Source organism: Acomys minous (genome assembly GCF_964271855.1).
Source record: "Acomys minous genome assembly, chromosome: 5".
Taxonomy (NCBI): domain Eukaryota; kingdom Metazoa; phylum Chordata; class Mammalia; order Rodentia; family Muridae; genus Acomys; species Acomys minous.
This window is the reverse complement of record NC_140494.1, coordinates 78,855,298-78,873,661: the sequence shown is the minus strand read 5'-3', so window position 1 is coordinate 78,873,661 and position 18,364 is coordinate 78,855,298. Positions and strand designations below refer to the sequence as shown.

The 18,364-nt window shown below is 45.7% G+C and overlaps 1 protein-coding gene across 5 annotated transcripts in view; it reads left to right on the top strand.

The window, feature by feature from the left end:
* Positions 1-18,364, top strand: part of FAT3 (FAT atypical cadherin 3) — a 603,907-nt gene that overhangs the window by 539,756 nt on the left and 45,787 nt on the right. For all 5 annotated transcript variants that reach the window (XM_084783571.1, XM_084783568.1, XM_084783572.1 and 2 more), the window contains 6 exons: positions 6,145-6,534; positions 8,687-8,901; positions 9,935-10,072; positions 10,921-11,064; positions 14,222-14,419; positions 17,318-18,116. In XM_084783571.1, the coding sequence (XP_084639697.1) occupies positions 6,145-6,534; positions 8,687-8,901; positions 9,935-10,072; positions 10,921-11,064; positions 14,222-14,419; positions 17,318-18,116 (1,884 nt within the window). The remainder of the gene's footprint in view (positions 1-6,144; positions 6,535-8,686; positions 8,902-9,934; positions 10,073-10,920; positions 11,065-14,221; positions 14,420-17,317; positions 18,117-18,364) is intronic.

The following is an 18,364-nucleotide window of genomic DNA, read 5'->3' as shown; positions in this document are numbered from 1 at the left end:
TGATATTTTATAATCTTCCCACTTATAGTAATTCATAAGCAGATTTCCATGTCCTCTATCCATTTACATTAACTGACATTGTACAATGCCCTCTTTCTGCATATTAATGTGCCATAATTTATTCTGTTGGCCTTCATTGTAGAAAATTGAGCAGTTACTAGGTTTTCTTTTCTATAGAATTACCATCCACTCAACAACATTTTTATGTACAAATTCTTTGTCTATATTGCATTTATTTTTAAGATTTATTCTTACTATTTTTTAATTCTGTGTGGTGAGTATATGCACATGAGTTGAGTGCCCACAGAGGCCAGAAGAAAGCATCAGATTACCCAGAGCTGGAGTTAAAGGTGGCTGTAAGCTGCCAGACATGGTTGCTGGGAGCCAAACTTGGTTGCTCTGGAAGAGCAACATGCACTCTTAGCCACTGAGCAGCCTCTCCAACCTCCAAAATCCCATCCTCTATTCTCTCACCTGCATTTTGAGAATGCTTATTCCACGTCTCTCCATGTTGTGTCTTCTTGAGCTTGTTTAATTCTTTCTGCAAGGACAGTTTCAGAGGACATTCATGTAGTGCACACATCACCTGCATTCAGATGTGTTAGCCCTCAAAATAGCCAATCTACTGTTAACCATTAACCACTGAGGGCAGAATTTTATGCCCTATTCATATTTTAAATGCCCCATCTCTTAATACCTCACAGTAGAGGCTGAATCTTAGCATGCATCCGCATGGAGACAGTCAGTCTTTAGCAGTGACATTTTTGAGAAGCTCAGAGTTTCCTGCAAGAGTCTCAGGGAGAGAATGGAAGCCCCACCTGGCTGTCAGTTCCAGCCAGTCTGTCCAGCATGATGCTTCAAGCATCTTCGTGAGGGAAGATGGGGAGACACAGTGAACAATCTAAACCACCACTGCTCATCATGCTGCTGGGATGCCAGAAGTAGAGATGCTATCTCTGGGCTCATTTCCCTCAGCTCAGGGCCAAGAGCAGACAAACAAGAAAGTGTCAGTTGGGAATTTTTTATCAAATGGAGGAACCATAGCAAGTTCGTCCTTTGAGAAAGACAGAAAACACAGTGTTTTTTCTGGATTAAAGTCATAGCAAAAAAGAAACAGTGGGGTAGTGAATATTGATTAGTTTACATCAGTAAGTGTTTGAGGAGGTGCTGGTTCAAGGCAAGTTATGAGTGACCTCTGATGTATATCAGGGACTGATGACAATGAAACGTGAGGGACCTTAAAGTGATGGGGATGGTCCCGGTCTTGATAGAAACACTGGCTCCACGGGGTAGAGTTTGCTCATGAGTTCTGTGTTCATGTTATCATTACATGTAAATTAGGATTCCTTGATGAAATGAAATAAAAATTAGCAAAATGTTGGGGAAGAGAGGTCAGAGAGAGGTAAGAAACAGAGTGGTGGAGAGTGCTATGAAATGCTGCCCTTTAAGCATGGCATGGTCGTTGCACACACCGGAACTCACAGGAGCTGTATTTAGCTGTACAAGAATGCCACGAGATCAAGCCAGTTAAAAATCACAGCATGAGGCCCAGGGGTGGTGGCGCATGCCTTTAATCCCTGCCCTCAGGAGGCAGAAGCAGGCAGATCTCTGAGTTCCAGGCCAGCCTGGTCCTCAGAGGGAATTCCTGTCTTGAAAAACAGGGTTACCCAGAGGAACCAAATAAATGATAGATAGATAGATAGATAGATAGATAGATAGATAGATAGATAGATAGATAAATGATAGACAGACAGACAATAAAAAATGTCCAGCATGGAGGTGGGAGAGGCACGTGAGGCCGACAACTATCTGGTGAGTTGATGGCTGACAGGGAGGGGAAGTAGCTTTGTTAAGGAGTGTTCTCCATGTCTCAGTAAATGGCTGAACACACACATGCACATGGGCATCATTAATTAGACTCAGTAAGGAAAATATAAATATAAAAGAGGACACAAGGAGTGGTGGTGGTGGTGGTGGGCACACCTTTAATCCCAGAACTAGGAGGCAGAGACAGGTGGATCTCTTCAAGGCTTCAAGGCTCTTGAGGCTAGCCTGGTTTATATAGTGAGTTCCAGGACAGTTAGGGCTACATAGGAGGGAAAAAAAGAGGATATAAAGTTGGGCAGGAGAAGAGAGAAGTGATGGGGATCCTGGGTTAGGGATAGATATTATCAAGTACATCAAAATCAAATGTGTGTATGAATTTTTCAAAGAATAAATAAAAATATTTTTACAAGGCGAAGAAAACATATTGAAATAATCTCTTCCTGTGTTATATATTCCATTCTCCATTATAAAGCCCCCCACCCCCGCTTACAACCACTTGGTACTAATTGGATGAGGGTCTTGTAGGGCAGATGATGCAGGTGACAAAAAGCACAAAAGGTGTCACCATCAAGGCTCTACAGAGAGGCTGTCAGAGCAGACACCAGCATCAGACACCAGAACAGATGAAGCAACTCCCAGAAGCTGCTTCTGCTAATGGAGCCTCTTAGAAAGAGGAGAATGTACACACCTTAAAGCCTGGGTCAAAATAATCTCACTACATTTGTGGTGTTGGTGACTCTTCTCATATGATTTTTGTGCTGGTGTGTGTGTGTGTGTGTGTGTGTGTGTGTGTGTGTGTGTGTGTGTGTGCATGTAGAAATCTGAGACCTGAAGTGTCATTCCTTAAACATCATTCATTTTTTGTTTTTTGAGACAGAGCCTCTCACTGGCCTGGAGTTCACCAAGTAGGCTAGGCTGGCTGGCCAGGGAACCGTGGGATCCTATCTGCTACCACCCTGGCTCTGGGATTCTGCTATGCTACATGCCTGACTGTCTGTCTGCCTATTTATTTATTTGTTTTCACATGTGTTCTAGGGATTGAACTCAGGTCCCCATGCTTAGAAGGCAAGCACCCTACCAACTGAACCATCTCTCCAAAGCTGGTGCTGATGCTAATACCTTAGACAACCTCAGATGTAAAACTGAGTCGCTTGACATTGGGTGGGCTCTTTAGGGATGATTCCAGCACACTAGATATTATTTCCCAAAGAAACAATAAAACTGTTTATGCTTTATAACTGAATTTTGACAGTCACCTGATAGTGACTATCTTCTGTTTTATTTCCATCCACACAAGTCCAGCGGTTCTTCGTGGCCTGGGTTGCGGGGAATGGATTTCTGGCTCACGGAAGCAATGGGCTCAGGCATCAATCTCATGAGAGGGGCTGGAAGTCCACAAGGAACGCAAATAGAACCAACTAGACTGGCTGGATTTGAAAATGTACAGGGTGGTGGGGTTTGGAGGAGTTTAAGTCAGCAACTTTAGGGAAGCAGAGATGCGGCTTTCTGCTAAAGCAAAGCAGAAATGCCTCGGTACCTAGTCACCACAATCAAATGAACAGAATCAGCCTGGAGCTGATCTCTGCTCTTTGTGTGGCTCACTCATATGAGCCTTGTAAAAGCAGCCCTCTTCTATCAGGGCCAGCACGGGTTGGAGAACAGCATCTCCTTTTTACAGGGGTAGAGTCTACCAGGGAGGCTGGAGGAGAAAGTTGCAGATCTGGGTCCTTCAATAAAGGAATCTCAGGGCCTCATTAAAGCCATGTTCCAGTTGGCCTCGCTGTGAGCCATCACTTCTTTTCCCTCTTAACTCAACTTGTTTCTGAACTGTGAATCAAACTGGCCTTTGGGTCTGAAGAGATGAAATACCTATGAGCAGCTCTCCTACAACAAGCTGAAGGAAGCTGAGCAAGGAATCCAGGGAAAACAGGGCTTAACTTGTTGTCCCTCATGCCTAAAGATGCTGACAGGCCCAGGCCAGGCCACCAGCCCGGGGCCGCTGCACCAGTGGAATTAATTTAGTAGCTCCCAGCACATACTCACATGAGAGGCGGCTCTGTATCTTCTGTTTCCTTCTCTTGTTGGCAAGAATTGTGTGCCATATGCTGGAGGGTAGAATTCAAACCTGTAGGGAATGGATGTGATTTGAAAACCTGTGTGTGTGTCTGTTCATGTCAATCGCTGCTGTGTTTTTGTAAACACACCTCTGTGACTTTGAACGGTGTGCCCTGAGAACACCGAATCAGCGTAGGCGACATCCAGAGCCCCTGCTCTGACACCACCAAGACAATTGTTTCTCAGGAAACAAACTCGATGCCTTCTGCACATCTGCCTGTTCACGTCGGGAATGTATATGGTAGGATTTGTTCCTGCAGCCTTTCCAGCAAGAAGGCATCCCTGAAACCATGGCTCCCAGTATCTGAGTACAAATATTGGGGGCGTGATGTTTATAACAGGATAATTGTTTTGCAGCAGAAATAAAAGTAAATGATAAAACTTAGGACTTAGGATTAAAAGAACAAACGGACTCTTAGGAATGGGACCAAGACCAAGCTCTTTACCCCAGCCTTTTGGTCAAAGCTGCACAACACAATTTATGAAATCCCTTCCAGATGCTTAATTTTATTGGCTTGCAGGGGAAATTATTCAAGGAAACTGCACAGGGGGAAGCAAAAGGTTCAGTTCTTATCTGCCAAATGCCTGCCCCCCTTGGCAAGTGTCATGGTAGCAAACACACAATGAAGCCTTCCATAGAAAAGCTTGTGACCCAGGGGTCTCATGGTTCAGAAATTGCATTGCATATGGTCACCCCAGCCAAGGGCCTCTGACAGATGACTCTCTTCATTGAGAGTATGTATGAAGGCTGGAGAGATGGCTCAGCAGTTAAGAGTGTCTGCTGCACTTGCCAAGGACCAGAGGTGGAGTCTCAGGACCCACATTGGGCAGCTCACTCTAACTCTAGCTCCTGGGGCTCTACCACCCTCTTCTGGCCTCCATAGGTAACACACACACACACACACACACACACACACACACACACACACTTGTGCATACTCACACAAAAACACACACATAACTAAAATACTGCATTAAAATCTGCTTCAAAGACCATCTTTGCAATAAATGAAGCTGTTTCAACCAATAAATTCATTCACTTTTCCTTCTTATGGGTTCTAAAGACTGAAGTAAATCTTGGATTTACAACCCATTTGGAACAGCTGGGATCTTCTGATGAAGACAACCTCAGGCAGCTGTCATTCAGAAATCTGCTAGTGGGCATTTCTTGGTTGATATGTTTATGTTTGAGTTCATGTCAAAATGACATTTCTTAAGATCACTGAGTCAGATCATCTTCAGCTAGAGAGTCCTGGCTTGCTGACCCTCAGATTTCACTTTTCTCTCTGTGTTCCTTGTGGCCTCAAACAGTCTCATCGTTTTATATGTTAATCATAACTGATGGTGCTCAAAAGTGTAATTCCAGTTTTCTGAACCCCAGCCTACCTAACAATATCATTAAAGATCAAGTTCCCACCTTCAATTCAGAATGGGAAATCTGCTCTTTCACCCCAAACCGGATTCTCCCACCTCTGTCCCCTCAACTGAGACTCCCTCTTTGCAGCTGCATGGAAGAGTTTGCACATGCAGCCAGCTCCATCATCAGAAAGCATTCCTTCCCTCCTCCCTCCTAGCTCAACAGACACCTTACATTCGTCCCCTGCTCCCACCTGGTATACAGAATTGACGGAATCTAGTGTTTTCTTATCATTTCTACCCTGGGTCCCTTGCTCAAGCTGCCTGTATGCTATGCCTACAGTCCTGTGGAAAACCACTGTATGGTGCCTGTCTTCAATGGTTGGCCATCAACCTGTGGATGGGCAGCAGCTGGAGGACTCCTGTTCATGTCTAAGGCATGGCCCATCATTCCTCATGAAACCAAGCTGTCACGTGGTTTCAGACTCTCATCTGTGGCTAGAACCCCCATCACCTCCTGTGGTACCTGGTGGATTCTCAATGAAGATGTACTGAAGTGATTGGTCAATTGGTGTCTTGTTTGTATTTGGGATTTATTGTTATCCATGCATCTATTGGTACCTGATTTTCCTCAGGGAAAATTAATGTGATGGGGATTATATATTAATAATAATCAAAGAATTAGGGTGTTTATTGTCTTCATTATATGTTTTGCAGACTGAAGTATTTGTTTCTGTAAGGCCAAAGCTGTTTCTACAATGACTTTTTCTCTGCAGGTGAGGGGGGCTTTCATAAGTCAGGAAAACACAATATGGCTGTCCCTCACCCTTGTGTCACTTCCCACAGGCATCAACAGGAAGGTTGTGTACTCCCTGGAGGACTCAGCCAGTGGGGTCTTCTCCATCGACAGCTCTTCCGGTGTCATCATCCTGGAACAGCCTCTAGACAGAGAACAACAGTCTTCGTACAACATCACCGTGCGGGCCACAGACCAGGGTCCTGGGCAGTCCCTCTCCTCTCTCGCTTCTGTCACCATCACTGTCCTGGACATTAATGACAACCCACCTGTGTTTGAGAGGAGGGACTACCTGGTAACAGTGCCTGAGGACACTTCCCTTGGTACCCAAGTCCTCTCTGTATTTGCCACCAGCAAAGATATTGGCACGAATGCGGAGATAACTTACCTTATCCGGTCTGGGAACGAACAAGGGAAATTTAGAATCAACCCAAAGACAGGTAGGTAAATGACAATGCCAATAATACTTCCTGTTTCTTCTCCCACCCCAGTCACCCTTCTTAGTGGGGCCCCCTGCCTCCCTTACAGAGCTTGCATGTAGACCTTAGTGCCCTGTTCCCAAGAATGGTCCTTCTAAATCCCAAGTCCTAAGCTGTAGGCTTACTTGGCAAAGTCCTGACCCCTCAGTTGGCTACACAACATCTAGCTAGGAGGCTCAGGCCAGCAGTGTCTCTCCTAAGTAGCAGCTATAGTTTCACATTTAAGCATGAGGATATATTTGTGTCTCCTTTCTGTTTCCTCTTCTTCCTGGGCCTTATGTGTCTACAATAGGAAGCCTACCAAAAGATGAGCTGCCTCTGTCCGCCATCCGCAGGTAGATGGCCACTCTCTGGTCAGCAGCCAAGACGGATGGTGGCCATGATCTGCACATCAGTTGGGTTCTTTGTTGTTGCTGTTAATCCAGAATGTATTTATCTGGATTGTTTCCCACTCATCTTAACTCAGGCTACCTTTGGCATGCCTCCTTAGGAAGAAACTATATTCCATGAATAGTCAAAACTATTCCCATTTTCCAGGCAGGAGGTGAGTTTCTCATGCCTCTGACCGTTTTCCCGTTGCCTGAACTGCTCAAGCAGTAATGTGCTTGTTATGCAAATTGGCAGAGGAGACCTGTTTTCCTTTAGTCCATTCATAGAAAAGGATTGTCTCATGATCACCAACATTCACTTAACACTGCCAGCTTTCTACAATCCCATTAAATCTGTGGATATAACTCACATATTCCAAGTGAGAAGAACAGAACTTTTGAGCAGCTAAGTAATTTCCTAGGTATTCACCATCCATAGATGTATTATGCAGCATTTGAATTGTGGTCCTTTCTGACTCAGGAATGCACACTCTAATCCTGCCACAACATAACTACTATGTATGAACATTAAAATGTAGGAGTACAAGTACCCTTGAGTCAAAGAAGGTGCAGGTGTTGATTGAGGGGCTGCATTGCCAGGTCCTCCCAGGAGAAAGTGTTTATATTAAGGCCATTACTTCAAATTAAACTGTATGAGGATTCCATTCACTAAGATATGCATTAGCTTTACCCTGCCCGGCTACAACCATTGTATATGAACACCACAGGGAGGTGGCTAAGGACAGTTTAAATTTGGCACTGTGAAACTAAACTAGGTAAGTAAAGCTCTAGGGGTAGTCAGCGCTCAAAAACTCAATTATGGATCAAAATGGGCTCTTGATAGAGATACGACTTCTGTTTCCACTATAATTTGAAGAAGCCTATCTGCAGTCTTAGCCCTAGAGACTTCCTTTGACTGGATATGCCCCAAAAAATGACCCTCTGGCTTGTCCTAATAATGTTTTCTAGGTGAGAGAAAGACAAAACTTGGAAACCATTCTGTGGGCACAGTGACTAGCTACCAACTTGCGAGCACTGCACAGGATCACTACCACATAGGGATGGGCCAGGAGGGATGACCCATTCTCAGTGTCCATCTTGGTGGTTGCCATCACTAGCAGCCCTCTTTTGTTCTGCTTGCTTGGTTTAAACAACATGGTAGTGGGATGAACTAGGCTATCTGGGGTATGGACAGCATGGAGTTGATTGATTTCCAGGCAGCTCCTTTTACCTCATGTCATCCTGGCTTGAGATTTCCCATGTGCATAACAGTTTTAGATGGGTGCATTATAAGTTGACAAAGGGGCTGTGCAGTTAATTCAATCCAGTGTTGGCTGTGAGTGATAACGTGATGACAAGGGCAGTGCCCTCCCGTCACATCCACACATCACTTGTTCGCCTTCCCCTGGGTCCACTCGGGGACTGGAGAGACACTCCTCAGGGTGCTTGTCCCCGTCCAGCTCTCTAGCATCACAAACAGAGACTTCCATGCTGCCGAAGTGATGTCTGGAATTATCACAGAAACCTGCAAACACCGTTCATCTCTTCAGAAGTGTCTCTGATAGATAGCTCTGCTTTAACTGACGGTGTTCATCAGACATCTAGGGTGCTTTCAAGAACTCAATAAACAAGCTCCCAAACATACAAACTTGGCTACAGATGGTGTAAATAGCATTGTACCTATAAAACAAGGGACCTGTGTTCTCCCCTAGCCAAATATAAAGTTACCTATTTTTTCTTCAAAGGGGGTATTTCTGTCTTGGAAGATCTGGATTATGAAACATGCAAAAGATTTTACTTGGTGGTGGAAGCTAAAGATGGGGGCACCCCAGCCCTCAGCGCTGCGGCTACTGTCAGCATCGACCTCACAGATGTGAATGATAATGCTCCACAGTTCAGCCAAGATGTCTACAGCGCTGTCATCAGTGAGGATGCCTTGGAGGGGGACTCTGTCATTCTGGTAGGTTGCCAGCAACATCCGGTTTCTGGGACAAATCACCCTCACAGTGAAGAAATGAACAAGGTCTGTCTGAGACTTTATTCACACTTCCCCCTTCAGAGTTTTGTGCGCCCTCCCTCCAGGATGCCTGACACACAGTGGCTTTCAATAGCTCCTTCTCTGGTTTGTGTATTAGAAATATTCTCACAGATTAATTTATATCAAGGTATAAATGATTAGCAATTGCTTTCCTTACTGAAGTGTACAATTTTAAAGGAAAAACAAGGATGGATTTTTAAAATTAACTCCTACTGGTCTGAGGCAGTCAATTCATGGCTACAGAACAACTGACTTATGCCTAGAGAGGAAATACACAGGTATAGTTCCACTGGGAAGCAGGGGTTTGCCCAAGAACACTGAAAGGGTAAGTGTGAGCAAAGCCCGTGATTATAGAGGGAATACAGTCTATATGGTGGAAAAGCATGATGACAGGAATACGAGCCTGGCCGTATGGTGTCTATGCTCAGGAAGCAGAGAGAGCTGCTCCACTGGGTTTCTGTTATCTCCTTTTCCATTCAGTCTAAAGCCCTGACTCCCAGGGATGATGCCATCCACATTCAGGATGTGTCTTCTCACAGCTAAACCTCTCTAGGAACATTCACATAGTCTTCAGAGCTGTGCCTCCAAATGATTCCCAACCCAGTCATGCTGGCAATGAAGAAGAGCCATCACAAGTGGCTGAGACCATTATCTGAAGAACCGTAGAGGGGTCATGAAACCAACCCTCCCAGTTAGCCCTGGGGTCTGTCGTCATTATATCAAACCCTGATGATATCAGACCTGATAGATATCATGCTCTGAGAAGGTGAAACTAACGAGGAAATGTAAGTGCCATGCTACTGTCGCCTTTGTTGGTCCCACCAATCACTTCCTCCATCAGAGACTTATGAAGGCCAGGGATCCTAGGACACTGTCAGACAGAGTCCCCAAACATCAACCATTTGTCTTTCTCTTGCATTATATCTTGTCTTTGTTTTGTTTCCTTTCTATGAAGCTGGTAGCTGAAGATGTGGACAGCAAGCCTAACGGACAGATTCGCTTTTCCATTGTGGGTGGAGATAGGGACAATGAATTTGCTGTGGATCCAACCTTGGGACTTGTGAAGGTTAAGAAGAAACTGGACCGGGAACGGGTGAGTGAGTTTAGGTCACTCCTCAGCATCACTGCTAAACATCATTGGGCTCGTGGGCACGGGCTCCATGCGACTAGCAAGGAAATGCAGGGAGATATTGGGTTCAACTTATGAAAAACTTTTCTATTGATAATAGCTTTTGTCAGACATTGGAGATCTTAAAGAAAAAGACAAATGTGTACCTTTCTGTATAGCTTGAACTTTAGTCCCTCATGAGTCACAGAAAGAAAACTACCTTTAACCAGGGTGCTGTGTCCTGGTTTTATTAGCAAGTTCAGCCCTAAGTGAGCTGGTCAGAAAAGATCACCTGAAGGCACCTGAGGAAAAGAATGGCTCAGAAATTTTCTCTGTCCAAGACCGAGCTAATTTCTGAATACTGTTATTCTTGACCAAAACATGTGTTTTCAAAATTAAGTATATATAGAAATGAATGTCATAGCAATAATACTTTAAAAACAGATTGAATCTTCTAGGTGATTTAGCCATCTAAGCCAGGAATATCAAGATCAGCAGTATGGTGGAGGTTTTGAACAAAGGCTTGGGCTGAACCTCAAAAGCAGTGGCCCCTCCCCTCAGCAAAGAACTGGAAATATTGGCTGCATTTTTGTTTGGCTCAACTAAATGGAGTGTGATATTGTGTCCCAGTGGGCAGAAGTTAGGACAACTCTGAACACCCTGAAATGCTTAGGTCAACCCCCAGCAGAGAATGATGCAGCCCCAGTGTTGATGGTGCAGAGGTCTACAGAATATGAGTGAAGGTGACACAGCCAGCCACTCCAGGTCATCTGAGCATGTGCAGAAGGGAGGAGGAACTGCAGTTCCTCACTGTCACCTCTGTTCCTTGGCAGGTGTCGGGATACTCCCTGCTCATTCAAGCAGCAGATAGCGGCATTCCACCAATGTCCTCAACCACAACTGTCAATATTGATATTTCTGATGTGAATGATAACAGCCCAGTGTTCACACCTGCCAATTATACTGCTGTGATCCAGGTAAGCCAACCTTGCCTGCCAGGTTCTACCTGTGTGGCTCAGCCTCCTCCTCTGCTCTGGCCTTTGCATTGGGGCTTCACCACAAAATAACCTCAAGTGGGAGACACTAAAAGCTGGAGTTTACCGCCAACTGTTTCAGAGGCTGAGAAGAAGATCTCCTAACCACCAGGAGCTCACTTTCTGTCCATGATAGCCACTGCTAGCTGTGTCCTCACTTAGCAGAAAAGATAAATGTGCTCCTTCAGGCTTTTCTATGAGGACACTGGTGCCTCAAGAGATTGCCTCTTGTTATTGCATTGGGACCTAGTTATCAACCTGTGGTTAATTAGTATTCAATGTCAACTTGTCTCCTCCTGGGGAAGGTATGCAAGCATCCTTTCTTTGCACCACAATTGTTGTATAGAGTTATTGAGTACTGTTCCTTCTAAGTGTTAGATGCTCCGGGGACATGGTCTGTCCCCATCACTACCTCTCTCTCTCTCTCTCTCTCTCTCTCTCTCTCTCTCTCTCTCTCTCTCTCACACACACACACACACACACACACACACACACACACACACACACACACACCTTACAGTTGAAAGAGCCATGGATCTGTGAGTTTAACTAGTTCTCTCAAGATCATGCATCTGGCAAGTGGTCAGGATTTGAACTTGAATCTATCAAGTGAACACATGATATAAATAGTCTTTCTTCAGTGGCAGGCTATCTTTAAGAAACCTTGTATTCTTTGCACAGAGGAGAGAGGTCAATATGAACCATCCCACACAGTTAAGCTACTCCTTAAAATTTGCCTTTCGTGGCACTTTGTTTAGGACTTGAAAGCCACCTTCCTTAAAGTTAGGCTGCAGGATAGAATAACTTAGACTTGTCGTCCTGCTTTCAGGGACAATGACAGACTTCTCCATTAGGTGACCGACTTCTCCATTAGCGTACTATTTAAAAGTTAGCTTGTGAGCAGGGTACCCGAGTTTCTCTACTGGAGGCTAGAAGGCCCGGTTAGGAAGACAGGGAGACCCAGACTGAGTGTGGAAGACTTGGAGCCCCGGTGAGCGATGGTCACCCCTTACAGGGCCACAGGAATCCTGGAGAAGCAGCTCTGTAGCTTCCTGGGGGTTGGGTCATGGTGGCTCTCGGGTACTCCCCAGAGCTTTGTGAAGTAGGGAAATGGGAGTGGTTAGGTCCTTAGAGAGCCCTTTGGGATAAGATGGAAGGCCTTGGCTATGGCTATCTATAAGTAGCCTCCTTCACCCCAGTGACGCTGAGCTGTCTGCAAATCAGGCCAAGATGTTCAGGAAGCAAGCACTACCACTGTCTGCTCATCCCTGCCCCCCTTGTCAGTACAATCCTATTCCTTCCCAGAGACATAGTTTGCTTTCCCTCTTAACTGCCGCCGCTGGCAGCCCCATGTGTGATCGCTCTCCTGCCTTCGTCCCTGGACCTCCTCCCCTCCTCCTTCTCTTAGATCTCCGTGGCCGTGGCCTACCAGGGCGCTCTCTGCCTCACTCCACGCTACACCCTCCTCAAACAAGACATACTTTGCCTTCTCAACATTCAGTTTTATGACACGCATCCATCAGCTGGACAGACTGTTTGCAGATGCGGAAATCAGCGGCGAGAGCACATGGCCAGGGCCCCCTCCCTCTGCAGGCTGGGCTTGTCTGTAATTTCACACCCTTCCTTCTTAGACAGTGACCCCCAAGGACACGCATTCTCTCACTCCTTCCGTTTCTTCTGTGGAGGAAATGGCCCTCAGAGAATGAGCAAACAAATCAATAAATCTTCTGTTGTGCGGTGCTGAGTATGTTGTCTGTGTAAAGTACTAAATCTTCACTGGGATGACATGGTCCCACGGTGGGCTCCAAAGAGAGCCAGTGCCTGGAGCTCAATAACCAAGCGGGCAGGGCTGTGGCAGAACAAAAACCTCACTTCTCGCTCAAGACTGCCTCCCTTCTCACACCCGGAATAGTGGGCTTGTTCCAATACCTGGTTATCTTTTACTCTGTTTCTAATTTAAAACTTTTCTTATTTAATTTTTGAGACACGCTCTCACTATGTTGACCTGGCTTACCTGGAACTCACATTCTATATTTAAGCTGGACTCAAACTTACAAGAATCCTCCTGTCTCTGCCTCCCAAGTGCTAGAGTTACCGCGTGACTCACTATGCTCAGCAACACACAGTTATCATAATAAACTAATTCAGGATATGAGCCTTGCTGCTCAGTGAGAATGACATATCACGGTCCTCATCTCTGGAACCAAAGCACACTTGGTCCTTAACCTGATGGCATCACCAGGCTAACTGAGAAAGCTAACATCAATCCAGACTGTGTTAAGGCTAAAGCCTAAGCACAGAGGGTTGAAAAACCAATTATTTGGCCCTGGTTACAAAGAACTTCATCTGGTACTTTCAAAATGAAGAAGATAAACTTTGATCCAAAAAGAAGGTCCAACTCATCTTCATGTTCCCATTTTGGCTGCTGAAATCAAAGACTCTGTGCCTCCTCATTCCCATAAATGTGCTGTCTGCTTCCTTCCCCTACAGAAACGTGGGACAGCCATGTGGTGAGATGGATTGTAAAAGCTCATTTGGTTTTACAAATTGACTGGAATGTTGTTTACATGCCTGCCCTGCCTCCCCCACATCCCCTCCACCCCCACAAATGTCCGATGTGACACTGTGATTGTGTCGGGTATCCACATAGTCACAGTGTGTAACTAGTTTAAGGACCGACCTTCCCATCCCAGCAGGGTGACGCTTTCTGGTCTTCACTGGATTTCTATGGTCATCACAAAGGCTGGAAAGAGTTCCTGACAGAGTCCTGTAGGTCAGTCAGTTCTGAAAGTGACGGAAGATGAGACATGGCTGTATCTTTGGGACCCAGGAACCTGCTCAGCCACAGGCCCGTGTTGTCATCTGCAGAGAGTACAGTCTCCTGGCACAGCTGTGAGGAGGCTGCGAGAGACAAGATGAGAAAGAGAATGCTTGCAACCCCAGCCTGTCCTCAATAGACATAATAAATACCATGGAGGAATTCCTTCTGTCAAATGCCTGGTGTTCTAGCCTGGCACTCCCAGCCAATAATGATTTCTTTTAATGTGATGAGAGGTGTAATTTTAACTTCCTTTTTTTTTTGCAACACTCTTCTATGCAGGAAAACAAGCCAGTGGGTACCAGTATCTTACAGCTCGTGGTGACAGACAGAGACTCCTTTCACAACGGGCCTCCCTTTTCCTTCTCTATTCTGTCGGGAAATGAAGATGAGGAGTTCATGCTGGACTCCCACGGGATCCTGCGGTCAGCAGTGGTCTTCCGGCACATGGAGTCCCCGGAGTACCTACTGTGCATCCAGGTAAAGTACCTACTGTGCATCCAGGTACAGTACCTACTGTGCATCCAGGTAAAGTACCTACTCTGCATCCAAGTACAGTACCTACTGTGCATTCAGGTAAAGTACCTACTGTGCATCCAGGTACAGTACTACTGTGCATCCAGGTATAGTATTACTGTGCATCCAGGTACAGTACCTACTGTGCATCTAGGTACAGTACCTACTGTGCATCCAAGTATGGTAGCTACTGTGCATCCAGGTATAGTACCTACTGTGCCTCCAGGTACAGTACCTACTGTGCATCCAGGTATAGTACCTACTGTGCATCCAGGTATAGTACCTATTGTGCATATAGGCACATACCTACTGTGAATCCAGGTAAAGTACCTACTGTGCATCCAGGTATAGTACCTACTGTGTTTCCAGGTACAGCTTTGCTGTCTGTCCACACTGAGTGCTGCTTTCTCCCATGTCTCTCCTTCTGCTTATTGTTGTTTGTTCTTTGTTCACTAAGTCATGATAGCGCAGGATAGTGAAGGGATGTTCCTCTTCTAATCCCAAATTCAGTTTCTTCCCAATAAAGACAGCGTCTGTGTAAGAAATGTGTGAGACTCAGCAGGAAGGAAAGGTACTTCACTGCTCAGCAAGGATGTTTCTGCAGATTTTTCCTGGCAGGCAGACAGTCAGGAGATTTCAATGAGTACTGTTTTAAAAAGTCCTGGGGTTCTAAATGATTCCTGCCCATGCTTCCGGTGTTCTTGCTGAGGGAGGATGCCAGTCACTGTCATACAAGACTTAGCCATGTCATGACCTCTGCTGTATATGCCCTCCCCATAAGGCAGGAGGGAACCAAGGACTCTGATGACACTGATTATTCAGTATCCCAAACCCTCACGCTCAATGGCCTGTGTGACAAAAACAGTTCAAAGAGGCAAAAATGACAGGTGTGCAAGGGTCACAAAAGGAGCTATCAATGTTCAAGCACATGGAATTTCTGTGACTTTGCCTATGCTAAGATTTGGATTTCAGCCATAAAACTGAATGATATTTTAACTCATGATTGCCCATAGAGAGCTGCCTGACCATTTTTGAAGGGTGGCTTAGGGTGACACGGTGTGGTTCTGGGTGCTCACACAGTGTTGAATCAATATCTTGTTAGGTAAACAGCAGCTTGATCTCTTCCATTCCCAGACAAATTAGTAACTGCTGCCTTTGATCACATCTGTGACCTCCCTAGAGGAGACCCTTTGTCCTAGTGTATCACAGGACATACACTCCAGGGACAAGAGGAATTTTCTGTGTCTTCTCACAGGCCACGCCCAGTTCTCTGCACTTGCTTTATGTCATTCCTTTCCATAAGGGACAAGCAAACAAAAATTCCTGGTGCAGTTCCTCCCATTGGCACGTTTTATAAATAAAGCTTCATTGGGACACAGATTTACCTCTTCGCTTCTGTTTTTATGGCTGCCCTTGAGCTGTAAGTACAGAACTAGGTATTTGTGGTATAGGTCACATAACTCAAAAATCCCACAGTGTTAAGCATCTAGTCCTTACAGAAACTGCTTTCCAACCAAGCTAAAGCTATCTATGACTAGCCATGGCTTGCAGACTTGGGCCCTCAGCCTCACACCTTCAGATTTTGACTACCAGAGTCCTTAGGTATGCATCATTTCCCCATCCCTCTCTGGCATAGACTCTGTGTCTGGGATCTTCTGTCCAGTGCCTTCATGCCTTCCTGATACCTCTCTGGCCTCTGGCATTGGGGTGGGCAACCTTTGGCAGACCTATGAAATTCAGTCTCGTCGACATCCTTTGAGGTATCCACAATTTGGCTTGGAATTCAACCTAATTTGCCAAACTTCTTTCCACTTTCAGCGCATCTCTATTTCAGCATCTCTTGGTTCACATAGCCAAACAAAGGAGATAATGATGCCAATGCTTCAGATAGCAGCCACCATAGCCACAACTACATGCTAAGTATTTCTATGGGTGGTACCTGTACTAAGGACTTTGTAATCACTCTTCCAATCCCCACAAGACCCCCAGAGGCTGATATTATTGCTTTACTCGTGCTAAAGATGCAAAGCTCAAAGCTTAAAGGAGTCAGTAACTTACTCAGAACCACAAATGGATTGAGTACAAAGCTGAGATTCAAAGACAAGCCTATATGGTGCCCAGAGCTTGATTCTCCATCACCACCTACATTTGAGGACATGCCCTCTGTTCTAGCTCCGTCCACAGGGTCATTGGATCCCTGGGGATCTGGTCTACAAGGACCTGACTTTATTCTGAAGCATGGCACCATTGACCCCTCTACCATGCATGACAGGTGCTCATTAGAGATCTGTCCCCCTGGAGGCTACAGCATCAGTTCCTCTATTAAGAGAGAAGGGAGTTTGTCAAGATGCCCATTTCCCCTTTGATGTGTCATCTTTTGTATTTTAAAGCTTACCATGATGTAATTCTCATTTAACTAATGGCATTTTTTCTATGTGCCAAAAGGTGTCACCTGGTCCATTTAAAAGGAACGAATCCAACAGAAAACAAAGGTTCCGTCTCCAAATTGGCAACATCATTTATGAAATTTTCCTCTGATTTCTGTCTAAAAAATAAGGCAAGCCTGGTCTGGGCGTGCTGGGTCTTGTAGCACTCTTGTCACACATCCCTAACTCACCCTCACTGGCTTTATTGTGTTGACACATTTTATTGTCCATAATACAGTACACAGAGAGTGACTGAAGGTGTAAAAGTACTGCTGTGTTTAAGCACCCACCCTCAGCTTTTTTCTTTTTTCAGGATAATGGGAAGGGATGGAGGAAGAGGCGAACCTGGTAGACAGTCCAGACATCCTCTGTCACAGGATGACATTTTAATTATTCTCCTTAACTCCTTGTTTGTCTTCTTCTTGGTGTCCCCCAGGCAAAAGACTCAGGAAAACCACAACAAGTTTCTCATACCTACATCCGTGTGCGGGTCATTGAGGAAAGCACCCACAAGCCCACAGCCATCCCTCTGGAAATCTTCATTGTCACCATGGAGGACGATTTTCCTGGTGGGGTCATTGGGAAGATCCATGCCACAGATCAGGATGTGTATGACGTCCTCACGTTTGCCCTCAAATCAGAGCAGAAGAGCTTGTTCAAAGTGAACAGTCATGATGGGAAAATCATTGCACTGGGAGGGCTGGACAGCGGGAAGTACGTCCTGAATGTGTCCGTGAGTGATGGCCGCTTCCAAGTGCCCATCGATGTCGTTGTTCACGTGGAGCAACTGGTGCACGAGATGCTGCAAAACACTGTCACCATCCGCTTTGAGAATGTGTCCCCCGAGGACTTTGTGGGGCTGCACATGCACGGGTTCCGGCGCATCCTGCGGAATGCAGTCCTTACCCAGAAGCAGGACAGCCTGCGCATCATCAGCATCCAGCCCGTGGTGGGTACCAACCAGCTGGACATGCTGTTTGCCGTGGAGATGCACAGCAGCGAGTTCTACAAGCCAGCCTACCTGATCCAGAAGCTGTCCAACGCCAGGCGGCACCTGGAGAACGTCATGCACATAGCGGCCATCCTGGAGAAGAACTGCTCGGGGCTGGACTGTCAGGAGCAGCACTGTGAGCAGGGCTTGTCACTGGATTCCCACGCACTCATGACCTACAGCACAGCTCGCATCAGCTTCGTGTGCCCACGTTTCTACAGGAACGTGCGCTGCACCTGTAATGGTGGGTTCTGCTAGATGGATCTTTTCTTATATTGGTTATTTTTCTGTTCGTTGTTATGAAGTACCCGACAAAAGCCCTCGACAGAGAGTCACGGTTTGAGGGTACAGTCTATTGTCAGAGAATCGCAGCAGCAGGAGGCTGGTACAGCTGGCTGGTATCTGAAGTCATAAAGCCTAGTGTGAGGAATACTAGCTCTCTGCTCACTTTCCCTTTTTTTTTTTTTTTTCTTTTTTTTTTTTAATTCAGTC